The sequence below is a fragment of the Procambarus clarkii genome, chromosome 93 (genome assembly GCF_040958095.1).
Source record: "Procambarus clarkii isolate CNS0578487 chromosome 93, FALCON_Pclarkii_2.0, whole genome shotgun sequence".
In the NCBI taxonomy this organism is placed as follows: Eukaryota; Metazoa; Arthropoda; class Malacostraca; order Decapoda; family Cambaridae; genus Procambarus; species Procambarus clarkii.
Window position 1 is genome coordinate 2037667 of NC_091242.1, and position 26727 is coordinate 2064393.

The following is a 26727-nucleotide window of genomic DNA, read 5'->3' on the forward strand; positions in this document are numbered from 1 at the left end:
CTGCAGCCTACCTACCTACCTTCTTTTCAGCCTTCAACAACCTCCCTGTCTAATTTCTTTCTAACTTTAAATCTATATTAATTTGGGTTATTTTCAACTCTAGGGGTCATATAAATATAGAATAAATATTACTGGTATTTTGGTATAAGGGGGACCTTTGACAAAGAAGCTTGTAGGGCGCCAAAATCAAATTTGAATTTAATTTATACAATAGGCCTACAATCTTCTGATTTATAATTTCATTAATTTTGTCGTGGATAGGTAGCAAACATATTATATATATATATATATATATATATATATATATATATATATATATATATATATATATATATATATATATATATATATTTAATGTGTATTATTATTTGTACCTGCAGAATTTAGACCCCCCTTTCTAACCAATCTATTTTTCCTCTATTATGTCTAATACATATATTTCTAACACACACACACATCTCCAGGAAGCAGCCCGTAGCAGCTGTCTAACTCCCAGGTACCTATTTACTGCTTAGGTGAACAGGACGCATCAAGGTGAAAGAAACTGCTTATTTGTTTCTGCCACGGCCGGGAATCGAACCCGGGCCTTTATGAAAACGATTCCCTAGCGCTGTTCACTCAGTCATGATCGAGAATGAGAGAGTTTTGGAGGTAATGTGATCTTTGGTTTTGAAAGAATACATGTTGACTGATTGGTGAAAATTAAGCCTCTAGCGCGCATAGCGTTTCGGGCAAATCTTTAATCCTAATTTTCCCTGGAATTTGACCCGCCAAATCGTTTTACAACCAGGTATCCATTCACTGCTGGGTGAACAGAGGCTACAGTTAAGGATTGGCGCCCACTAAATCCTCCTCGGCCTCGATACGAACCCAGGCCAAGTAAAGTATTAGAGGTGTAGAAGCCAAGTATTAAGTTTTAGTCTTTAGTGTTTTTCCTGCCCGAAACGCTTTGCGTCATAGTGGCTTTAGGCATTTTATGTACTAGCTCTATCTATAAATGCATCAATGTTTGTATCACACCTTGTATGTATGTACTTTACCTTAATAAACATTTGAATTTTGAAAAAGTTTATTGAGAAAAGGGAGTACATCTCAAAATGACAGAGAGCTGCTACGGGCTGCTTCCCGGGGGGTAACAAAAAGGAGGCCTGGTCGAGGACCGGGCCGCGGAGACGCTAAGCCCCGAAATCGTCTCAAGATGATTTGAGATGATTTTCTATCTTGACTCAAGATAGGCTATTTCTACCCTCGTCTACCCAGGCCAAAACGCTGGCAAAGTGTCGGGAGAGTGTTTTACCACTGCGCCACGGAGACTGCACGGGGATTCCATCTATGACTAACCATCCTGTGAGATGGGGATATTAGATGATTTTATAGCTAGTTTTTTATCTACACTGTGTAATCTTTAATATAGAATGGGGTAGCAACACATCACTGCATTCACCTAGTTGTGCTTGCGGGGGTTGAACTCTGCTCTTTCGGCCCGCCTCTCAACTGTCAATCAACTGTTTCTACTACTAATGTGTATACCTAAGATCGTTAATTACTTGTGTAAAGGAGGAAATGTATATGTTTATCTCTCAGAATGTTTGGTAATACGTTTATTGCTTGTGATGTGTGTCTATGTATGTATTAACACGATGTACTGAACGGGGTGAGAATAGCTTGAGCTACCTCATCCCTTTGTGTGTATTTTACCTCAAATAAACTTATTTCAATTTCAATTTCAAGATCGTTAATGAAAAAAATGGTAATGATACAATGCTGTTTAGTATATTTATATTGGATCCTTTTTCTTTGATGCGGATTGCTTCTAAAAAGTTAAAAATTCTAGAAATACTTAACAAAATGTTAAACAAAACAATATAGACTTTCTTGTAAACAACTGTCATTGTCAAAAAGCAATAGAAGAAAACGTTTTCAAAAAGTTGTTGTACTTTGTTATAGTTTCCCGTAACTCATCCCCACATAGAAAACTATATTGAAACCTGTGTCACGTTTTCTCTCCACACGTCCCCAAGATGGCAATGTATATTTAGTACACAGCTCCCGTCTCCTGGCCTTGCGTTAATTTATGATAAAACTCTACATTTCCACTAAAACGTTCTTCAAAGAGCAAAGAATTCGGTGGATTGTATTTACGATCATGTTAATATTCGGCATTAGAACGTGTCCCTCACAGCCCCCAAATGGGAGTCCACAATGAAGAAGAGTTTGAAGGGTCGACAATGAGTGCTGAGAAATGCTCGCACAAGGTAACATTTCAGTGGCCCAGCTGCCAACTTCAGTCAGCAGGAGGAGCATGCCATGTGCCTCAGTGTGTGTTGTTCCTTGGTGCAGTGAGGTATAGGGTCGACAGCTGTCCTCACCGGAGACCCCGATCGTCGCCAGTGAAAGAGCATACGGTTTTGTGACTGAGAGTCGTGCCTGCTATGTGTAGGGTCGCTGGAAGCAAGCATATGATATTTTGTAGTATTAGGTGCATGTTATATACCTGGCGCAGTGACACCTGGTGACCCTCACACACACCTGATGGCCCTCACGCTCACCTCTCACATACCTGGTGGCCCTCACTCACCTCACACATACCTGGTGGCCCTCACATACCTGGTGGCTCTCACGCTCACCTCTCACACACCTGGTGGCCCTCATGCTCATCTCACATACCTGGTGGCCCTCACCTCTCGCACACCTGATGGTCTCATGTGTAGCATTCTCTCAGCTGGGGTAGGGGGGGGGGGGACCCGCACGGTCACCTCATACGCCTGGAGGCTTCAAGCTATTTCTTACACATCTGCCAAGCTATTTCTCAAACATCTGCCTAGTTATTTCTCAAACATCTGCCAAGCTATTTCTCAAACATCTAGTAGCATTACGAAGCACTTTTCTCAGCATTACAAGAAAATATTAATAGCGTATTGGAGAATTCTGAACAATTCAGTCCATCATCAAAACAAACTTGTTAGGTTTACAACGTATACGTCAAATACTGATGTACTCAAATCTACGTAAGTGAATATTTGACTAACAGTTCACCGAGCAATGCTCGAAACTATGACTCGAATTGTGCTTAGTTCACTTTCAGCCCGTAGCGTAAACAACTCCTTAAATCAATGTAACCAAAACGCCTAACTATGCATAAATCCACAATATATAATAATGTTAATTTACATTTCAGAACAAACGTTTGTTATTATACTGTATATAAGATTCATCCTGTCAATTGGGTGTATGCAGTGTAAGCCACATACTGCAGCATGTCTATTGGTGCTTGCCGATCGAAAAAGCTCTGTACTTAGCAAACATGATGGTGGTATTAATATTAATGAAGGCCTGTAGACATTATGTGAACCAAGAAGCACAGTTATCAACAGTATCAATATGACAGCCCCAGATTTTTTTTTAGAAGGTTTGCTTTGCAGAATGCGTACGTGAATGAATTTGCCGTGAAGCCTACTACCGGATATCGACTCAAGTAAGTTTCAATTTGTATAATAATAGTTGTTAATAGTTGTAACAAAATATATTCAGTCTTATACGTCATTTAATTCGGATTCCAACATTTTTACAAGGCTACATACCACTCGCAATTCATAATGCTACAAAGTGTACATTGTTTTGATTATAGCTTTAGTAATAAATAGTGGTTTAATAAGAGCGAATTGATACAGTAATGTATACTTAAAGTATTTTAAGCACCTACCACCTGAGCCGTAATAAATTGTTGATGCTTCATAGTGATGTCACACACTTTGTGCAGACCATATACATATGTAAAACATAATATTGTATATCTTATTTTGATTAGGCTGGGATAGGGTAAATTAGGTTAGGTTGATTTAGGTTGTGTTGTGTTGGATTAGATTTACCTAAAGCTTAGAGATGACGTAGGGTGGCTGAAATTAGCTCGTCTTAGATCCTACTCATTTTAAGAGCAAACATGACTAGCATATTTAGACTGAAAAAACCTATGGAAGAACTATGCTCTGTGGAGGGGTAGATAAGTAATTTACCTTAACTACTTAATATCAGGTATGTGTCTCTTTCATTCTCTTCTAAATTGGTTAAAAAGCAGTACAGTATTTTAATTAATGTATTAATGGAGCCATTCCATAATATAGTATATTCGCATGACAAGCTATGGCCGAACCGCACTATTGAAGAGCAGCCCGTATACTTGTTTCTCGTGTGATATTTATTAATTCTATTACAACCCTCTAAAAAGGCTCTTAGGTGGGGATTGGTATTTACCTAAGAGTTTTAAAAATATTAATTAAAAATATGACTGTGTCCCCCTTTAAATAGTATGTCAAACTACTAACCAAACTTAACCTATTCTACTCTCGAGTAACTGCGCAAGATACTGTGAAATCTGTCCGCTGCAGTATACCAAAATGTCAATAGTTTTTCTGGTACTTTATTCAGTGCAGTCATGAGTCGACTTATTTCGGTTCATGCACTTCAGAATATTTAACACACACTGTTTAAATAAATATATAGAACATTTTAAAATTGTCGTAATTAACTTTTTCAGCTTTTGCGAATGCCTGGAAAATTCCTTACTCTGATTTTGAGAGTATAAATACATTCGACAACTCACGACGAAGATATTACAATAGATACAACTATCGCCATCGGTCTTTAATCTGACATGCTAAAAAGACAGTACCAGCCATGGGCCAGTTTCACGAAAACACTTACGAACCTGTACATCTTTTCTCAATCTTTGGCGGCTTTGTTTCCAATTATTAAACAGTTAATGAGCTCCGAAACACCAGGAGGCTGTTTATAACAATAACAACAGTTGAATGGGAAGTTTTCATGCTTGTAAACTGTTTAATAAATGTAACCAAAGCCGTCAAAGATTAAGGAAAGATGTACACGTTCGTAAGTACTTGCGTAAGTGCTTTCGTGAATTTGGCCCCATATCTCGAACGTTTTCCACCAAAGGGACAATTTCCCATACCACACTGGAACAATGTTTTGAGTGCTACACTGGGACAATATTTCGAGTACTTTAACTGAATTTATTTTCTGCAATCAGCAGATCTTTAATGGACAGGACAGCAGGAACCTAGCTCCAATTTTAAAGTTTAATCACGAAGTAGCCAGTTTATTTTTCACATCTAAATATTTATTAACTGAAATATAATTACTTTTTGTTATCAAACAATACATCGTAGGTTTAATTGAGCCATATAAACACAACTTTCAGATCTCCCTTTAGTGAAGTTACCGCGACTCAGTCCATAGAGAACCGAACGTAACCTACCTCTTAAATTCCTGAGTTAGCAAATAAATTATCATTTGCAGTGACACGAGCATCGCTTGTCCTGAAGCAACAAAGAACATAACCAAATTAGCCTGACGCCAGAACCTCGCTGCACTACCAGGAGGAGTTTAAATAGCTAAATATCCATTTATTCTTTATCTGGCTCCCCGGATACACTTTGAGCGCAAGAAAGTAAATCCTGATATTGTCGAACTGTGAGAAATTTCCAGATAAAAATAGTCAGACTTCATTTATCACTATACATGTATAGTGATAAATGCCTACTAGTAGGCGATGAGTCACAATAACGTGGCTGAAGTATGTTGACCAGACCACACACTAGAAGGTGAAGGGACGACGACGTTACGGTCCATCCTGGACCATTCTCAAGTCGATTGTGAGATCGACAATCGACTTGAGAATGGTCCAGGACGGACCGAAACGTCGTCGTCCCTTCACCTTCTAGTGTGTGGTGTGGTCAACCTACTTGCATATTCACACGTACATAATACAGGGTTACAGCAATACTATTAAGGCAGCAGACCAAGGATACCACACATTGCTTCAGAATGACGTAGTAATCACTCTACGGCCTTCAATGAGCTGTGGGCTCCACTTGTCCCGTCTTGGTGTGAAGATGTTCTCCAGAGTTTCGTATCCTTGTTTCTACATGTCCTCCTTCTTCAAGTATATTACAGCAAGAGTTGTTGTCCTCGACACCAACCGGATTCGATGTTGATGTCTCACAGAAATCACTTCTCAAACTTGCATCACAATGCATAGCTATTTACTTCAGCTACTGGATAGGCTGATACATTGTTCCTTATGTCTTGACAATTCATTCTGTAGCCAGAAACCAAGTAATCTTCTGCTGAAGTTGTTCCCCCACTATTCATTCGACATCTACTTCAGGAAGAGACGCAATGCCCGAGACAATTTTTAAAACCATAGTATACTATAATATTACGTAAAGATTGTGTTTTACTGAAGATACATCACATGACGATTGCAAAGCTTCAACAAAATACTTCGTCTGACAACACATGCGTCATATAAAAACGTATTTTCGGCAAGCATGACAACTCCTGCGATGGCATGGTAAATACTTTGCCTCCTGGATTCATGAGACATGTCCGTAACTCACCTTCAATGATGACGCACGTTCACGAATAGCCTCGTTTGATTTTTCTTTTAGAAACATCTTTTCTTGACACACTACTTTAAATAGACTGGCGGTTGGGCGTGGGGACGCTTGGTGACCGTGAACAGGTTAAGCGCCTCCCTGTGTCAGCACCATTCTGTTTCTTGGTCGTTTAACGTTACAAAAGTTTCAGCAAAACAAAAATATTAATAGATAAGTTTCGGCAGTGATGAGCCACTAAAGGAAGCAAGAGGTAATTGTGAGGGAAGAAGTTACCAAACTTACAAATTTTTCTGAGCCTTGGATATCTTTGCGATTTGCTCTTCTTCAACTTCCATCATGACTGATGTTTATAGCCTCTCCTAGGGGGCCCAATTTTGTATAATTATGCACGGCTTTTGAGTAAAATTGTCTGTATTCTTCTTCTATTTCAAACTTACATTCAGGATTTTGTGAGTTTCAGTTCACATATGAATCAGAAGAAAAATATCAAAAGTAATTGGGTACAAAATAAGTAACTGCTGAATAAATTGATACACATACAGCTTGATACAGTATCAGCTGTATGTGATTCAATCGTATGAGAGTGATCTGTAAAAATACCTATAGTCTCATATTCTGACATATTACAAAAAAGACAATAAGAATTATTTAGTTTAAATACAAGATACAGATGAAACCACCTTCCTGATAAATGTTATTTACTGGAAATAACGACACTGAAAATGGCAGCATCAATAGGCTACACAATTTATATTGTAATGCTTTATAAAGTAGCCTAATTTCATGTATGCGCGATAACAATCATTTTAATACAATGTCACTTCGTTTGTCAAGTGTAAACATAATGTGTTCTAAATGTAGGATATTTTACGAGAATGTGACTAATTCTACAAGATGGTTGAATCACTTGTGGACCACGAGAGGGTGAGTCGCTCGAGCCAAATGTATTGCTAATATATCTTGTAAATCATCACACACATCTTACGAATGTGTTTATGAACGTGTGTGTGTGTACTCACCTAGTTGTGCTTGCGGGGGTTGAGCTTCGGCTCTTTGGTCCCGCCTCTCAACCGTCAATCTACTTGTGTACAGATTCCCTAGCTTCTCGAGCTCTATCATATTTGAAACTGTGTATGGAGTCAGCCTCCACCACATCACTTCCTAGTGCATTCCATTTACTAACTACGCAGACACTGAAGTGAGTGAGTGAATGAGTGAGTGAGTGAGTGAGTGAATGAGCGAGCGAGCGAGCCAGCTGGGATGATTTGTATCACAGGTGGGGATGGTACTGTGGAGGACTAAGAGGGGCTCTGGCTTAAAAATACATTCTGACGAATGTACATTCCCGACTGTCTAGTTCAGCATGTATATGGAGGTTACCTTTCTTCGCCACTTTGAAATATGATTACCCACGTGTTTTTCATACATTAGACTTCTCAAAAGACCTGTCGAGCAACACATCTCTTAAATTGTCCACTAGATGGAAGACATCTGAAGCCTAACACCGACAGAAGTCATTTTTTTTTGGTTAATTAGCTGTTAAAAAATAATCAGAACATTGTCAACTGTTACCCAAATTTAATAAGCAAATACAAAAATATGTTTGTTCAAATTTAGAAATATGGATCGTAATTATTATTATTATTCTAGTGCATTATTATTATTATTATTATTCAGTTCAGGTGCAACAAAAGTGGTACTATTGATTCAAGAAAGCTCGCTCCCCAGCACATGTGTTTAGGAAGCTTGTTATACATATATAAAGCAGAAAATATGGATCAGAACTATACAATCTATAAAAAGCAAACTATATTGCTGTACAGTATGTTCTTGAATATAACAATCGTCATCTACCGTGCTCTGGGACGATGCTATCGTCATCTGGTGTCTTCTTTAATGACGATATCGTAATCTGATGTCCATTTGGAATGATGCTATGTATAGTGTATCAGTGCTACCAATATTATGATTTAGTATATTGTTAGCTTTCAAAGGAACGACATAATTAGATGTAAATCTGTCACAAACGTTTGTAATCCAGTATGGCGAACGAAGCTAATCGCTCAACCCCTAGGACAGGTAAGGCATGATAATCACCACGAGAAACTGCTAAGCCGGTAATAACTATATAACAATTGACTGATATATGACGATGGTGATAATAAAATAAGGTAATTCTCAGGAGGAGAAGACCAAAGTCTATTCCAGAGACCGGCTACGTTATAGCCACAGAAATATATGTTTTTTTTCTCGACAATAGATCAATGATAAGGATCACAATAACGTTTCCATCGTTTGGACCCAGAACAACACCTCTTCCAATCACTCACCACCTCCCATTGTTGTTGTTAAAGATTTAGCTACTCGAAACAAAAGTTCCAAGTAGCACGGGCTATGGTGAGCCCGCAGTCCCACAGAATAGTACGTAAACAGCAGTAAACAGGCCCCTCAAGATGTTAAAGGTTTTGGAATGTACTAAATCCCTGTAAACTGCAAACACACACGCCGTATTTGTCGGCGAATAGCACAAATTTCTGGTTCACCACCTACAGAGTATATATTTTATTTACATGCACAGTCAGTTTTTCCCTTCAAAACCACTTGACGAAACATACTAAAGCTTTTTTTCTAACAAAATATCATTTTAAAATATAGATTTTACGCCAGCAAATATAGCATGTAATTCAGTTGACGAGCTAGTGGCTACGGCTGTCATATAGTCATAGTTCAACTCTCCACTGGGCGTTTTCTGTTAAGTCGTGTTCATCTTTGTAGAATATCCCGATTTTCAGGATCATAGTACATCTTGCTTTCCTAATATTCCTCTGGGTCGCTTGTCCCTCGACACAATTCTTGGCTAATCCGATACCTTTGATATCGCTCGCCTTGTGTCCTTTTGTATTGGCATATACTTAGCGATTAGATACGATTCTTAGCGCCAATACTATTGTATTCCGCTACAGACGGCGCTACGGTCTTCTCGGCTTGGTTTCTTCTTTTGCTAATTACTTTCTATTGATTATATTTACAATATAGTTTTTATTAGGGGGGAATGGCATTAGTGTTGCTGTTTACATTGTTATACTCATACCGGAATATCCGTAGGTGATCGCAAGGAACCATGGCGTTCGTATTGCTGCCGTGTGACTTACCAACATGGCCCACTATCCAGCGTCACCTCCACTCTCTGCGAGGCACCTCCAGCCCGGAGCATCTCTCGCAAGTCCTCTACACTCTACACTCTCTCTGCAAGTATGTTTTGCACTCCGCCCCACCCCAGAGGGAGGAGGGCTTCCTCCTTCTTCATTAACTATTGTCTTATGGATGATATTATCCTGTTTGGCGGTGAATATGAACAGTAGCCTCTCTGCCCTGTGTAGCAGTGAATATAAGCAGTATCCTCACTGTGTGTAGGTGAATATGCGCAACATTCTCACTGCAATAAGATCTTTCTGAATTAAATTAAGTAAAACTGTAATAAAGACGTTACTAATAAACTTCATTAACAGTCCACGTAGTAAATAAAATACCAAATTTACGACCCATTAAATTCAAAACCTAAAAAAGGTTAAAAGTGGCCAGTCAAGTTAATTTGATTTGTAACTAATTTGACCAGTAACTATGAGTGACCACAGATAGCAAGATATCAAATGCCCAAATCAGGGTTTTCTAAATATCCATTCCAATTCATAACAATTCTAAATCACTTCCTCGCGGGATTTAATCCTTTTGGCTGCCGAACGCCTTTCATGGCGGGATGATCTTTCAGTGTGAGTATTGACCCCGACATGAGCGAAGCGCTGCCCGAGGAGATGTTCGCGGGCGTGGAGCAGTTCCTTAGGCTGGAGGCTGACCCTGGGTTCTTCTCCACCACTCTCCCGACCATGCTTGACGCGGCGCTCAGCCTCAAGGAGCTCAAACCCCCTCAGGGGCTCACATACTCCCTCCAGCAGCAAGGTGAGTTGGAGAGGGCTTAAGAGTTGTGTGGGGTTGTTAGTGTGTGTGCATTCACAGCACATGAATGAGAAAGTGTGGTTGTGACGTGAGTAAGAGAAATCATCTTTGAGAAAGTTTTTGTTAGTATATTTAATAGTGAGGCTTTTCGGAGACTTGTAATCTATAAGATAAGGAAATCTAGATTATTTCTTTATGCTATAGCGGATAATTTAGGAACAAGCTGAAGATTTTATACCCATTTGCACCATCCTCGCTCCCCAATTAGTTATACCTTATGATATACAGAGGTAAAATGAAGCATCTGTTCTGAAAAATCCAACCTCCTAAACTTTATTATCCTATAAACGAAATTATTTTTTTTAAATGGGAGGACTTTGTGTAATAAGAATGTGAAAAAAGACGTCTGCATCATCTTGCAAAATCCTGGGCCCAACCACTTGGGCTGGACGGTAGAGCGACGGTCTCGCTTCATGCAGGTCGACGTTCAATCCCCCGACCGCCCAAGTGGTTGGGCACCATTCCTTCCCCCCGTCCCATACCAAATCCTTATCCTGACCCCCCCTTTCCAAGTGCTATATAGTCGTGGTGGCTTAGCGCTTTCTCCCAATACTTCCCTTCCCTTGCAAAATCCTGAAAACCCTTTAAATGTAAGGAAGGTGTGAGGAGCATCCTGGCAACATTTGGACACCATTGTTCCAGGGGAGGACCTGGTGCTGGAGCGAGAGTTGGCCTCGTCCCTGCTGGCCCACATATTCTTCTGCACCCTACCTCGCCGGAGCCCCATCTTCCACCCCACGCTCTCCGACCCCTGCCTCGCTCCCACCCTCTCCTCCCTGCACAGGTACGTCCTCCCACACATCCTCTAACCCCTACACAGGTTACCTAATACCAATTTAGGTATTAGGTATATCCTGTACTCAGGTAACAGGTTACCTGAGTACAGGATATACTGATGAGGTACTCAGGTAACAGGTTACCTGAGTACAGGATATACTGATGAGGTACTCAGGTAACAGGTTACCTGAGTACCTCATCATTCAGTTGTCTTCTGATATGACAATTTCAGTAGTTTTGCGTCCCACTTTCTGAATTTATTGTAGTCATTTCAAGCCCTTCTGGAGTTAGGTATTGAGGTTTTTCTCCGTTCTGCATTCTGTATTTTATCCACACACACTTTTACTGCTTCCCTCTTGGAATACAACCATTATGATGTGTCCCAAAGTGACTCAAAGGGCAGCCAAGTGTGTCTCAGCAACCAGAGTGTAGCCTATAAAGTCACTTTTCTGACCTAAGTGATAAGCCGAATTTTTTCCTTCATTTAAAATTAAATTAATAAAATCGGAAAAATTATATTAATAAAAAAATTGAAAAATTAAAAAATAAACTCAAAATTACAAAAATTAATATAAAATTAAATATAATATTAAAAAATTCATTTTTATTAACAAGCGGAACTTTTCATTTTGACCTAAGGATAGGCCGGACATATGCCCCAAAGATGAATCCAATAGTTCTGCTAGAACACAAGATTCAATCTCCACCAATTTGACTTCCATGCTGGGAGATTAGGCAAAGATTACTGTCAGTAAATCAAATGTTAGGTGAATGTTGTTAATACGACAGTGCAATGTTAATTAATTTATTAGACCAATCAATGTCCTGTTTCTTCATCTCGCAGTGTGTAAATGTGCGGGTGTTGTTGTTACGATAAATACATCATGTGCTTCCTAGACTATGTGAAAGAGAACGGGCATGATGGGTAGCCTATCCTCGCTTCACACGGAGGTGTCTGAAATTTGATTCTCCACCACAGGGAGAGTCAGCAGGTGAAGGTGCGGGCGCTGTTTCACTACTTCAAGATGATCAGCCAGCACGCACACCCTGGACACCTCACCTTCTCCAGGAAGGTAAATTTCCTTCGCTGCATCACTTACACACGGGAGACATCTCTCGTCACGCAAGGTGCATTCGCACCTCCACAGATCTCCAGTATCAGCTCTCGATACTGGTAAAGGCTCAAAAGGGCCACCACTTACGGGCTATTCATGCCCGTGCCACCTTTTGGATGGCTTAATCTTCATCAATCAATCAATCACTTACACCTATGCTAATACGCTTAGTGGGAGTACTCGAATGGTAGTAGCGATAGTATTAGAATGCTAGTGGTAGTATTAGGAGTGGTGGTGGTAGGAGGTGACAGGAGTGGTATAGAGTGGTAGTTATAGTAGTGGGATTTGGGGTGATGGTGTACAAGAGATTGTGGTAGGAGTGATGGTGGTAGTGGCAACTTTTCCCCACATCATACAACTCTCGTCGAGCGAGTAATGATGAGTTTGGCGTTGTCCGGCAGGTGATGGGAAGTAAGGACTTCATAACCCTGAGAGAATGGGCGAGGAGCGAGGAACCGCTGTGTTCTGTGGTCATCCAACACGAAGGACGTCTGGAGGATGCTTCCCCGCCCGCTCTCCTGACCTGCTTCACCTCTCCTGACCTCGCTAGACCCGCCCTCACCAGAAGCAACTCCCAGGTAACAGGCTCAATGGTCTGCCCTCACCATTACGGACTCACCATAGCCCGTGCTACATGGACATTTCGTTCTGACTAGCTAAATCTAAAACAAAAATAACATGCCCTCACCAAGACCAATATCTTGGTGACGGGGTCAGTGACCTATCCTCAAACAAGAACCTATTACCTATATATACCTTGTTAACCCAGGTATAGGTGGTATCCTCCCCCACGATAACAGCCTGATGGTTAAATGCAACCTCAGAATACTGAGAAAAAAAAAATTGTACCACTTACGGGCTATTCATGCCCGTGCCACCTCTTGGGTGGCTTAATCTTTATCTATCTAGATATAGGTAATGATATAGCCTATTGTAGGTAGCCTATTGGACGTAATGCATATAGCCTACTGTAGGTAGTGCACACAGCCTACTGTAGTAGTGCCTGTTGCCTAGTGTATGTAAGCTCACACTGCTGAAAAATAAATAAATCATATTTGCTCAATTCATCACGATAACATTAACCAGAGTACGCTAAGAAGACTTCTATAATTTTCGTTACAAATTTATTTAACTAAACGAGCAAAGGTCGTCGAGTGCCTGCATCCCACTTATGTGGATGTAAATGGAAGGAAGAAGAAATCTTCAAAGAAATTTGGGGTGCAGTTCCTGAATTATGTAAGTAGATTAGTGTAGTAATTTGAACGAACTATAATTAGCTAAAACGAATATTGAGGATTCACTTCCAGAGCACATTGTGCCTGGGTAGCCTATCCTCGCTTGATAAGTACGAGGTTCATAAGGAACCAACTAACTAAACACCTTTGCAGGAAGTGTGTGCCATGCTGAGCCAACCAGAGTTGCTGGTAACTGCAGTGTTAGTAGAACGACTTGAGGACAACGAGGCTATGCAGGTGTCCGGCGCCCTCAGGACCTCCACTGTCTCCAACCTCAAGACTAGACCCTCATTCACGCCCAGGAAAGTAAGCGCCAAATTCCATCCTTCGTAGAGCTGAAAACTTGTGTTTCAGCGTTACAACTGTTTGACTTTGGGATCGATTCCCGGACAAGGCAAGGCATTTGGGCAAGTTTCCCTTACACACCGATGTGTCTGTTCGCCTAGCAGTAAATATTGAATGTTACTATCTTCGTCTCTTTCAGAACGTGTCAACTAATCCAGTTTGGGGAATTATATAAGGACTTCTTTAAAATGATCTCATACTGTATAAAAAGCCAAAAATCAACTTTAACACATTCCAGTGTTTTTACAGTTACGAAGTCTTAAACACATTAGTTATGTCAGTAAGTCCGAATTATATATTTTATCTAATAACTCATTTTACCTGTGTGGTGTCAGGATTATCATGAAATAACAGTTTGTGATCAAGATTATTGCATATTTCTTCAATCCTCTAGACTATCACGTTAAAAACATACAAATTATGAGTTGCAAGCGCTTCGTTCTTTTCATTAACTGTAAAATTAGATTTTAACTTACAATTTTTGTTTATATTAACTAATTCATGTTCATATTTGATGTTAGCAAGCCTAAGCGCAATTTTTATATATATAAATTAGGAATTTCCTTCCAAGATATGATAATATTCTGGTGTTTTTATATGATGAAACGTGAAAATAAATCTCTAGTGCGGTTTGCACGTTCTTGTGTTGATACGGGCAAACCGTCAACATTGTATTCACATGGGTTGGGGGTAATATTACATGTATGTAACGACAGAGCGTGAGCCCGCCAGAAATGGTGCACGTGATGATGGACGCGGACGACTACCGTCAGTCAGAGGTAATGCAGTACGAGGAGATCAACGTACTGCGGGAGCTCAACAAGGCGCGATTAGCGTTCACCCAGGACCTTCCAGACCCCCCGGCGAACCACTCTCTCTCTGATATTGTCTCCGTATCCAGGCAACATTCTCATGGCAGCGCCTCACCTCCAGCAAGGTAAGCTTGGCTTTCCCACCCATACCATCACAATAAACAGGTCTGGACTTGCCCGTCAGGCGATTCTGATCCCTTTAGGTAAAATTGCCTCTTCCGATGACCTAGTAGTCCCACACAGTTCCTACAAGTTCAAGTATGTTTATTGAGACCAGAAAGAAATACATCTCAAAGGGATAGAGTAGCTTAGGCTATTTCTACCCAAATTGACAAGGTTTATCCTAAAAATGTGTTTTCCTTTCATCAATAGTCATACTGGCTTAGCGATTTCTCACGGCAAGCCGTGAGAAATTAAGATAATTGCCTTGCTTTTAATGAGGCTCAACATAGCCTAATTCGAGATTCAGATGAGATTCTTAAACCGTTCAACCGTTTTTCTTAACGAGATGCAAGTTACAGCGAAATCTAGCATTTAGCACCCAAACCTGAAGTATTAAAGACTTCGAATTCTGAATTATATAATTATTATGTCATTTTATTTGCAGATACCGAACACAAGTTTCCTCAGATTCGTCTACAGGAGGAAACCAGGACGAGGCAGGCTCATCCAGCCCAACAGAGCCGAGCAAGAAACACCTTCCCAGTAAAGGATCTACAGCAGAATGGGTAAATGAGAGTGACACACACGTGTTGAAGAAAAAAGCAAAAAATAAGAAGGTAGAGATAAGAGAAAAGAGTAAAATATCTGGCGACGAACAATTGGGCGATGCAAAGTCGAAAGGATTAACGACGAGTAAATCCAAACGTGGAAAGAACATCTCAAAATCAGGTGACAAACAGAAGGAAAAATCAACAGAGAAAGTCCATATCACAATAGACGACAGATTGACTAAAAAACATGCGGAAGGAGTTATGACAGCGACGCAGCAAGAGTCGGCAGGTAGCGCCTCTGCCGGCGAACACGTTTCAAGCTTCGTCACGGCGCCGTCTACACTTAGGCACCGGCCTAAGAAACCAAAAGGTGGGCGATCTAAGGGTCCAGATGGTGTGTCGTCGCCACCACCTGTGACTAAGCCCACGGGAGATAAAGTGGAAGCCAAGAGTGCCGAAAGAGTAAAATTCAACGTACAGGAGACGAAAGGAGTTGTGGGTAACATCATAGAGAAACCGGAAGATCAACACGCCAAGTTTGATGAAGATGAGGAGACTACGAGACTGCTCAACAGGGTGATGCGTGCTATAGAGAGGTTAGAACAAGAGAGACCGGAGTTGGTGCAAAAGGCAACGATGGAGGAACAAGTTCAGAACTCAAATACCATATCTAAAGTCAAGGTCAGTGTCCAGTCAACTTCGAATGAAGCCTAGTACGTACACATTATTTAAAAAAAAGTAACATTATAAACATAGCAATCTAACTCTGACATACATGTCCCCATCATGAACATTCGTTAATTCTGACTGCCCCTTTATGGCTATTCCTAATTCTATCAATAGAAAGCCTCGCGTCAAAACAAAATCATTATCATACATTACTTACTGCACTTGGTTTTATCATGTGATAAGTGGACTTACTGCACATGTCCAATTCTTTAATATGCTGACATTTTGTTTTCACTCACGTTGTACAGTGACCTTTCTCAATCTTATTATCCAAACTTAGTTACTTGAAATGCTGTGGTTGAATTTCTAAGTCATTCTTTTGACTTCACCAGTTGTGACAGTTATATAGTCATTTACACGTCCGTCTCCACACACGGGAGACATCTCCCGTCACGCAGGGTGGAGTCGCACCTCCACAGATCTCCAGTATCAGCTCTTGATACTGGTAATGGCTCAAAAGGGCCACCACTTACGGGCTATTCATGCCCGTGCCACCTTTTGGGCGGCTTAATCTTCATCAATCATCAATAGTCTCCACACACAATAGGAGCCCTACCACTATCTCTCTACACTCGGTCTTTTTCAAAATATTAACACACTTCTTTAACTTCTCCAGGTTCTACAGGCTTACGGCCTTTAAACAGAACTTAAAATGTCAATTTACGTGACCCATACTAAGGGTTAGACCGCTTTGTGTTATGCAGGCTTTATTAAGTAGAAATTTGTCAATATAAACTTTAAATTTATGAAGATGAGAAAAAACTTTAAATTTGTATAATCAAATTTTCAGCTGGAAGTATGTTAAGAAAATGTGTATTATGAGACAATTTAGGTATATAATATATTAGTTTAGTGAAAGCCACAGCCTTTACTGTAGCCAGTATTTTCCCGACTAAAGGGCAAACCACCTTTGCCCGAGTCACGACCTCGAACCAGCACGGGTGTAGATCCTCCTGAAGTAGGCGACCCCGAGGGCCTAAGAGGTGAAGGTTCACGCAGACGACGCAGTTCTAAGGACCAGTGTGCCTCCGGGTCCCGTCAGGGCACTCAGGAAGGAGGCCAACAGCCTTCTAGCGAGACCAATAATCGAGTTGGGTCAGCCGAGGACGGTAGAAGGCTTTCTCTCTATTACTCTTGTGACTCCGCGCCCACAGCCCCCCAACCTGAGGATGATTCCTACTACAGCGCCTGTGAGAGCCTCGACGGTCAGGACGGTGGGTCATATAATGTGAAAACTTTTAAATAAATCTACAGTCTGTTTAGATATCACTAAAAAGTAATATTGTTGCGCTTGCGTAGTTTCGCCAGTGACATACACAAATTAGTTTTCCCTGTTTAATGATCATTTGTCCCAACACAGTTGCCAGACCCAGAAGACCCTCCAAGAAGAGGGGTAAAAAGACGCGACGGAAATCCTCTTTTGCAGACAGGCTCAAAGAGGCTTTGGCTCGGAAGTCGAGTCTAGACTCAGAGCAGCTTGATGTTACCCGCGCCCAGAGGGACCACGACACAGACGACCTCCACCCGAGGTCAGCTTCATGACTTTCTCTAGCACTGCAGGTGGCCTTCTCTATGTCCTACCTTCACTCTAGAGGGGACATCCCTACCTTACCATGACACTGAAGGTGACAACCCTATCCTACCCTACCCTGACATTGGAAGTGACATCCCTACCCTACCCTGATATTGGAGGTGACAGTCCTACCCTCCCCTTACCCTGGGTACTAAACTACCAGCCGAGCTGAAACTCTTACCTGTAGAAACAGATAATTAACACTTGAATATCTAGTACACGAGATAAATTCAATATATCATGCGATTACATGTGTGTATATTTCCAGAGTGTCAAGACAAGAGTCGGGAGGCTTCGTCCTGGATGATGATCTTCCTCGAGAGTGTAGCATGGAGCAGGAGGGTGAACGAGGGGACTCAGATCTGTCTGAGGATGACGGCGAGGCTGGAAGAGAGTTAGGGGAGGAGAATGGGTCAGGATCCTCTCGGTACTCCTTCAGTTCAGACTACATCTCAGGTATACCCATCTACATCCACTCAAGTCCCCATAGTAATTATAACGCAGTACCTTCAATGCCATTACGGGCTATTCATGACCGTGCCACCTCTTCGGTGGCTTAATCTTTATCAATCAATCAATTCAACGCCAGGATCTGCGGTGCGCTAAAAAACGACAAAATATAAACCACTTATTTTGTTGAACAAATCCACAAGGGCCGTGACGAGGATTCGAACCTGCGTCCGGGAGCATCCCAGACACTGCCTTTATTTTGTTGCAAGGAAACAATGTAAGAACAGAGATATGCTAGCACTGTTTCAAGCTTTGATACTCATATACATGGACAATAGTTTTACAGGTTCCAGAAGAAGAAAAAGAATGTTAGCATTGTGAAGAAATGATCCCGATACGAAATACATTTGGTACAGTACAGAATTACAAATCATCTCAGAATATCACTGAGATTTAACAACGCAGAAGTTGATAAACACATGGACGCAACCACTGAAATCAACATACGAGTCATAAACCCTCATCACGCGCCTAAGTAATACTTAAATTAGTAACACTTAGATGGCCAGCCAGAGGTTTAGGAGCCCGTGTAAGAAAACCTCTGAAAAAAATGATAATCAAATACAATTAAAACAATATTCTTAATAAATTTGGCGTGACTCTTTACAACCTTACCGTTAATAATTGCAATTCTTACTGCAAAAGTTCAGCAAATTGGCAATAAATCAATCCCGAAGTCTCGAAGCGCAGATCTGATTAATTCACTAAAGTTGCTTTCTAATTATGCGATACATGGACCACTTTTGTAGCTAATGATAATCTTTAAAATGTATTTGTCTATTCAGTTAGAACGCGCATCAATCAAGATAGTTCATATATCAAATTAGAATATGTAGCTATCAAGGTACAATGTATCTATCAAGTTAGGGCATTAACCAATCAAATTAGAGCATGTATCTATCAGGTTATATCAATAAAGTTGGGGGTTTATATATGTGTATATATATATTATTAAATATGACCGAAAAAGTAAGATTAATAATTCTAACACGAATTTTCTCAATATTTCTTATGTTTCTTTTTACTGTTGATGGTAATTGAAAAATCAATTCTCCAAAATTCATTTTTATTTCTAGTATGACGCGACACTTGAACGCGTTTTGTAATAACTTATTACAGTTTCAAAGACTTTAGTTTACACACACACAACTATAACCTGCAAACACTAAACAGAGTTTTACTATGCTATGATTTAAATGATATGTGTGGTATGGTATGTGGTATGATATGTGTGGTATTAAATGGTATGTGTATTCATCAAGTTAGGAGTGTGTATCTATCAACTTATGGTGTTTACCAAGTTAACGTGTCTATATCTATCAAGTGAGAGTTTGTATGTCAAGTTATGGCGATAAACACGGGGGGAGGGGGCATGATATTCATATCATGTGACCAACATGTTGAATACATCAAACCGGTTCATTTAGGATAATACTGAAGGTAGTTATTGCATACGCAGACCTGGAGGACGTGTACGAGCAGCTGGGGGCGGTGCTGGAGGAGCAGCAGGAGGGGCAGCTGGGGCCCCGGACCGCTGCCATCGCCAGATTCGCCCATGGCCTCCTGAAGGTAAGAACATCACCGCCAGCTGTATATCTACAGTATAAAAAAATACATAAATAAATATTACGGGCTATTCATGCCCGTGCCACCTCTTGGGTGTTTTAATCAATCATAAATAAATATATAGCAGTTAAAATTCATAATTTATTCACAATAAATGTTAGATCTACATATGGGTTAAACACTTGAAAGTTATTTAAGTGTATATTTTACGATAAAAATTGCATAATCTTTAAAAAAAAATCCCAATTCAATCTTCTCGGTCTCCAGCTTCCTTCTCTCCATCTTCCTCTTAGCACTGTAGAACGCATCTGCGTCTACTTAAAAGGTTAAGCAAAATCTAAACTATTAGATACAAAAAAATCCCACACCCTGTATGATTAAGGTGCTTTAATGAAACAAATCCTAGAATTCAGAGGCGAATCCATAATAAATGCTCAGATGTCCTCCAAATATTATATTATAGCGTACAGTACCCGAAATTTTAGACAATTATTCGAACTGAGCCTATTGTAGATAAAAGAAAACTGCCAAACTGCCACAGCTGTATATATGTGTGTGTGTATGTATGTATGTGTGTGTGTATGTATGTATGTGTGTGTATTTATGTGTGTGTATGTATGTGTGTGTGTGTGTATGTGTATAAAGTATAAAGCTGATCAGAATTGCATTTCACCATTATAAATTCACATTAATGCATTCATAAATCTATGTATCTATGTATTTACGTATGTAGCTGAGCCTAACATTTTAAAAGCACTACAATCACCTAATGTGGTTGTTCAATAAATCTCTGAACTGTATGTTTGACAAATCTCTCACCCTGTCCATGGAGGACAGAAGAAAATGTATATATGCTAGTTAGCATTGTAAATGTGTGGCCACGTATGCTAGTTAGCATTGTAAATGTGTGGCCACGTCTGTGGTAGAAAATAACAATAATAATAAAAAAAAAAACAGCTTGCTCTAACTAGGTTGCCCGCATCTTGCTTATTGCAAATCATGATGACCTACCATTGCAAACAGAATAGCTATGACAAAATTGGTGTCAAAATTCCAAGTTTGTTATTTGTTGATGCAGGTTGCACGAATGTTGGAAATATCCAAACTTGGATCATAATTCCAATTTTCGTTTCGATGATTCAACAACATTAAGGGGATATAAATTTGTATTATATAAATTCTAATTATTTTATATAAGATTTATATAAGTTGAATTAATAATTTGTAATTCAACACTGGGTTAATTTAATCTTGTGTATATTTAATCTTCGGTAAGTATAACATGGATAAATTTAAGCTTGGGTAATTTTACATCAATAATTTACATTGGATAAATCTAACAATGGGGAATTTACATTAGATAAATTTTTTCTTGTGTAAATTAATACTAGTTAATATCAACGATGGAAGAGTTTATCAGACTAACTTAGCTCAAGGAATAAAATAAATGCAGGGAGCAGTGCAGAGGACGACCCTTACTAATAGGAGTAGCACCTCACTAATCTGTGTAAGAAGTAGGCACTACGCGGAGGAACAATGACTAAGGAAACTGCACCCTAAGCCAATAGTGAACATTGCTTGACTCTTAACACCCAAGGAAATAACACGAGAACAGAGCTGATCACAGGACCCCAACTGGCATATAAGGCTTGCAGAGGCGGCATATTGGGTAATAACCACCTCCCAATCATTAGTAATAGGCTATCTAAACCCCGGTTAATCCCCACATTACTAGTGTCTAGATGTGACCAGAAGCTCTAATGGTTAAATGTTAATAACAGCGTGCCCTGAGCGAATCGTATAAGGACGTGACATTGGGCCTGGACGGTTTGGCAGTAAGGGATCCTGATAGTGTGGGGGCCTTGCTCCCACGATCCCTCAGCCTCTCAGAGCACCGACAGCCTGGCGCCCGCACGCTACGTCCACCGCCGCTACATAAGCTCAAGGTAAAATAAAAAATTTTTTAGGGGTGCGGGGGTAGAAATAGCCTAAGGTACTCTATCCCTTTGAGATGTATTTTTTCTTGTCTCAATAAACAAACTTGAATACAGTTTTATTTAGTTTAGGAACAGTACAGAAATCTTTAAATACATTGAGGCAGATTTATTAGCTGTGACTGCTAAATGCCATTTTCATCAGACAATTGGCTAGAATTGCTAAAGCAATAATACATAGGCTAGATATAGACATACGAAAAGTATGCTTATGTATATCTAAGGCAAATAAAGTGATGATCATTTATTTTTAAGTTCTCCTGCAGAGATAATTGCCAGGTATATACTCCCCAAAGTGTATCCCATTTCTGGGAGTATGTACACTTGACTTGTCTTGATTTATGTTTAAGATTATAAGTATAGGGTACACTTTAGCAAGTTTACCAACCCGCTTGTTGGTAAACATGATATGTTCTTGTTTAAAACGTAATCGTCACCGTTTGTCTATTTTATCTCAGTTCTGTTTTAAGAAGCTAAATTTCTTTAGTGCCAGTCATAAAGACTTAGTCCCAGTCATCAAGTGATTTTAGAGGTTGGGAAGATTTAGAGATTTTTTAGAGGTTTTGCACCACAAATGCGTGTCCGAAAGACTTGCAGTATATCAGTGTTTGGTGCCAGTGCCTGGCACTGACGACCTTGCCAGTTTGTAATTATCGAAAACGGCTATGAATGTGTTTAGCTAAAATTAAAAGAATAGTTAATAACAACGACAGAAATATTTCCGGTAGCATATAATGTTTAAAAATCGTCCTGCAAGTTATAGTTCATTTAATTAACAGAGACGCTAAATGAATGACATAACTAAATCATCACCTAATGAAGGAATGAGTATTCATATCATGCCACATAGTACACATAGTAATGATGCTGAACCTTCTACTATCCCTGCCCGAACCATGAAAACTTGATTAGAATAATGTATATTATAAACCCCGTTGAAAAGCAGAGGTGCAACAGGTACTCTGAGAGAGAACTCTATCAACATCAGAGGCCCGAGACTGTTCAACACGCTTCCACTACACATAAGGGGCATAACTGGCAAACCCCTCACAGTGTTCAAGAGAGAACTGGATAAGCACCTCCAAAGGATACCTGATCAACCAGGCTGTGACTCATACGTCAGGCTGCGAGCAGCCGCGTCTAACAGCCTGGTTGATCAGTCCAGCAACCAGGAGGCCTGGTCGACGACCGGGCCGCGGGGACACTAAGCCCCGGAAGCACCTCAAGGTAGCCTCAAGGTATATATACGCGAATATATATATTATACTGTATGTATGTATATATATATATATATATATAATATATATATATATATATATACATAAATATATTCTCATTTTCTTTTATATATACAGTATATGAGAATGAGGTGCAATGCCTCAGTACTCAATTAAAATAATAACCCACTATTTTGAAAGCATGAGGAAATGTAGACTATATTTTCTCATGTTTGGCCCATGTGGGCCAAATTCTGGTTACAAATACATACAAACAACAGTACGTACTTGCCGGTGACTTTGTCGGTTCCAGCGACGTTAATGTAATGTAATGGTTTCAGCACTGTTACTCTGATGCTCTTAGTTACGTTACTGTTGGTTCCGGCCACGTTACTGTGTGACATTGTTAGTTCCAACCCCATTACTCTATTATTTTTGTACATATGTGGATTTCCCATCATTTCGCGGTGCGTGGGTGACGGTTGGTGGTGGTGTGGGCGCAGGGGGAACGGGGCAAGCCCGTGGTGACGGGTAACTGGGGCTGCGGCTCTCTGCGGGGCGACCACCAACTCAAAGGTACGACTAAACCCTCTCTTGACCAGCCTTCGAGTTTACCAAGAGTGCCATCAATTAACCTTTTTAGTTCGACATATTAACCATTTAGTTGCATCTTGACTTCTTCGGTATTGCTGAATAGTCGATCCTCAATTAAACATTGGCCAACTTAACAATACGACACTTTTTGAAGCTAGTAACTTAACAACTTTTCTCGAATAGCAGTTCTCTCACTCCTTATGTTTGAAGCACATGTCTGTAAACACATCACGCACATATAGTAAATGCAAATAATTTCCAAGAGAACCAACATACCAAACCTAATCCTGGCCTAACTGTAGAGAAAACTAATATATAAATAATTTATATTCGAGAAAAAATGTAGTTTTTGATTATAATGCGACACAGATAACGCGCCGTTTGGCGTAGGCTGTAACTTAAACGAGCCCCGTGTGATGAATGAGAAAGGCTAGTGCTAAAGCTTCTTAGAATTATAGTTTACCACCTCCACCCTTCCGTTTTTCGACACTAATTGTTTGTTTACTATAGTTTAACTCACCGAGTGAAACGAATCGCCCGGCTACGAACACCACATTCCATTTAGTCCATTAACTTAACCCTTTAGTGTAGTGGCTCCCAACCGAAGGTCAATGGCGCTCATGGGATTATTCCAAGGGTCCATGTGACTCATACATATTGTACTCTAACACAATAAGAACCATTCATGAGTGTGTTGAACTGAGTGTCTCCTGTCATCATTTACATGCAGTTTTGAATGCGATTAACATTGCAGGGCTTGTGACATGAATGTCATTTGTCGCAGTAATGGCTACTCTGTTTTGCTAGCATGATTTATTTTGTTGTAGGGGTCACAATCACAGGTGAGACCGTCTTTGTAGGGGTCCACGGGTGAGACCGTGACTGCAGGGGTCCACGGGTGAGACCGTGACTGCAGGGGTCCACGGGTGAGACCGTGACTGCAGGGGTCCACGGGTGAGACCGTGACTGCAGGGGTCCACGGGTGAGACCGTGACTGTAGGGGTCCACGGGTGAGACCGTGACTGCAGGGGTCCACGGGTGAGACCGTGACTGCAGGGGTCCACGGGTGAGAACATGGTTTGAAAAGGAGGGATGAAATATTTTTAGAACCGCAGCTTTCAGGTAAATCTAACCCCCTTGGTTCCTGCAAATTAACAACTATGTGTTATTTACTAATCAGTGTTACCTTAGATACAGTGATAACAAGCCTCGTGTACGAAAATTGAATATAGTGTATGTAGAACTGCTTAAACTCACGAGTGTCTTAACTTTATTCATAAAATGAAACTTTAACTCCTCACGCACGATATATTAACCCTGAGTGTAAAACGTATCATTTAAGGGTAAGATTAAGTTGAGGAACAGATTTACCCTTAGCTTAATATTTCAAGCTGATAAGGTAAATGATATCTATAATTAGTTTATTTTAGTTATCCTTCAAATAATATCCTCGTCATTCAAATGTGATGCAGTACTGTATGTCATGCTAATACAGTACAAGTCTCGCCGCTCTAATTGCAAGCTATAATAGCTTTTTATGGATGGCTAGTTACTCCAGCCATTACTTTGCTTACAAACAAGTCAGTAACAATCTGTATAAATCACTCGCTTACAAATCAGGCTTCTAAATCTAAGTTATACATTATATAATTTATTATGATCACGCTTTTAGCTATTATTACGACCTTGAATAAAAAATGTACTGAAAGTGAGTAAACTAGCTCAATTATAAATGTACAACCATTCATGAGTACTTTCCACCGGTTGAGTAATATTAGCAATATCTCATATGCTCTGCATCACGGTATTAAATGTTGACCAAACCACACACTAGAAAGTGAAGGGACGACGACGTTTCGGTCCGTCCTGGACCATTCTCAAGTCGATTGTGAGAATGGTCCAGGACGGACCGAAACGTCTTGTAACAGCACTTTCTCTGTAACTAGCTAACATTGTAACTATAAGTTGTGAAGGATAGATGAATTTGTTTATGTAATAATCTAAGATGAGGTCTGATAAAGAACTTTTGTGCCCTCTGTAATGCTTTTGCGCTACCGCTCACAGGATGAGTATGGGGTGCACAATAAACTAGCCGCCTTCGGCGGCAACAATCAAAAATCAAATCAAATCGTCGTCCCTTCACTTTTTAGTGTGTGGTTTGATCAACATATGTCAGCCACGTTACTGTGACTCCTCCTCTGCATACGGTATTAAATGCTTCATTTTATTATTAAAACCAATGTTTTTAACTGTGTATTCAAGGCATTTTTAACCGCCATTTTCTTTGATCCTGGTGCTGGTGTTGGGGGCGTGCAGCTATGATACAGTGGGCGGCGGCCAGCAAGGCGGGGGCTCCTAAGCTCATCTATTACACTTACGGCCACCAGAACACTGTCAAGGTCTGTCTCTAGATTGGTCGTCACTATCACTACAACCCGTCCTCTTAAAAATAACGTCACTTTTGGCTGGTATGCGCGCTATGGCCAAATTTGGACGTAATTTGAAATGAAATAGACTCACAAAAGTGACGTACTGTTCCGTTTTCTGTTTGAGTCGTCCGGCTTACTCGGCAAGCTTAAAAGAGGCAACTTTCCATTAACGTTTTTCATACCGTTTTGAAACTTTATGAGAATTTCCTGCCCACCTAACCTATCAGAGGACTCTTAACTTACTGTTGTTGAAAAAAATATCCAAAATTTAATTTCATTTTTTTTTTCATTTTCAAATTACATCCATATTCGGCCATACGGGCAAACGGCCAAAAGCGACGTTCTTTTTAAGAGGACAGGTTGATCACTAACAAGGTTGAGTAATGTCCTGTTGAGTATATAAAACACTATATTGTTTAATATCCCTGTCAAATTATTTTTTATCAGGTATTTGACGAACCCGTGAAACTTCATAACTTATTATTAGTTTAGAAACTAGAACATGTACATTTAAAATACTGAAGATTATTTATATTAAAGTTTAACAAATTCTTCAGACTATGACAAATCAATAATGTAATTGAACTTATTAAATTATAATTGTAAGCATCAAAATAGCAGCCCTATAAGTGGCGAGGCTATCATATAGAGTAATCCAGTGCGGATTAATCCTGTCCTGTAGTAATCC

The 26727-nt window shown here is 40.1% G+C and overlaps 1 protein-coding gene and 1 long non-coding RNA gene across 5 annotated transcripts in view; one reads left to right on the top strand and one right to left on the bottom strand.

The window, feature by feature from the left end:
* The first annotated feature begins 2006 nt into the window (after positions 1–2006).
* Positions 2007–26727, top strand: part of LOC123746877 (uncharacterized) — a 26097-nt gene continuing 1376 nt past the window's right edge. Inside the window, exons 1-17 of one of the 4 annotated variants that reach the window (XM_045728727.2) lie at positions 2007–2436; positions 3423–3475; positions 9522–9668; positions 10186–10373; positions 11073–11214; positions 12187–12280; positions 12724–12900; positions 13711–13863; positions 14619–14839; positions 15322–16108; positions 17055–17370; positions 17517–17685; positions 17998–18185; positions 19699–19808; positions 21587–21751; positions 23520–23592; positions 25927–26009. In XM_045728727.2, coding sequence (XP_045584683.1) covers positions 9538–9668; positions 10186–10373; positions 11073–11214; positions 12187–12280; positions 12724–12900; positions 13711–13863; positions 14619–14839; positions 15322–16108; positions 17055–17370; positions 17517–17685; positions 17998–18185; positions 19699–19808; positions 21587–21751; positions 23520–23592; positions 25927–26009 — 2997 coding nt within the window. In that variant the 5' untranslated portion in view covers positions 2007–2436; positions 3423–3475; positions 9522–9537. Of the gene's footprint in view, positions 2437–3178; positions 3476–9521; positions 9669–10185; positions 10374–11072; positions 11215–12186; positions 12281–12723; positions 12901–13710; positions 13864–14618; positions 14840–15321; positions 16109–17054; positions 17371–17516; positions 17686–17997; positions 18186–19698; positions 19809–21586; positions 21752–23519; positions 23593–25926; positions 26010–26727 lie in introns of all 4 variants that reach the window. The other 3 variants (XM_045728725.2, XM_045728726.2, XM_045728728.2) reach the window with 3 other exon arrangements.
* LOC138359853 (uncharacterized) overlaps positions 19289–26727 on the bottom strand; it is a 24727-nt gene continuing 17288 nt past the window's right edge. The window contains exon 2 of the long non-coding RNA XR_011226084.1: positions 19289–19835. This is a non-coding gene — a long non-coding RNA (uncharacterized lncRNA). The remainder of the gene's footprint in view (positions 19836–26727) is intronic.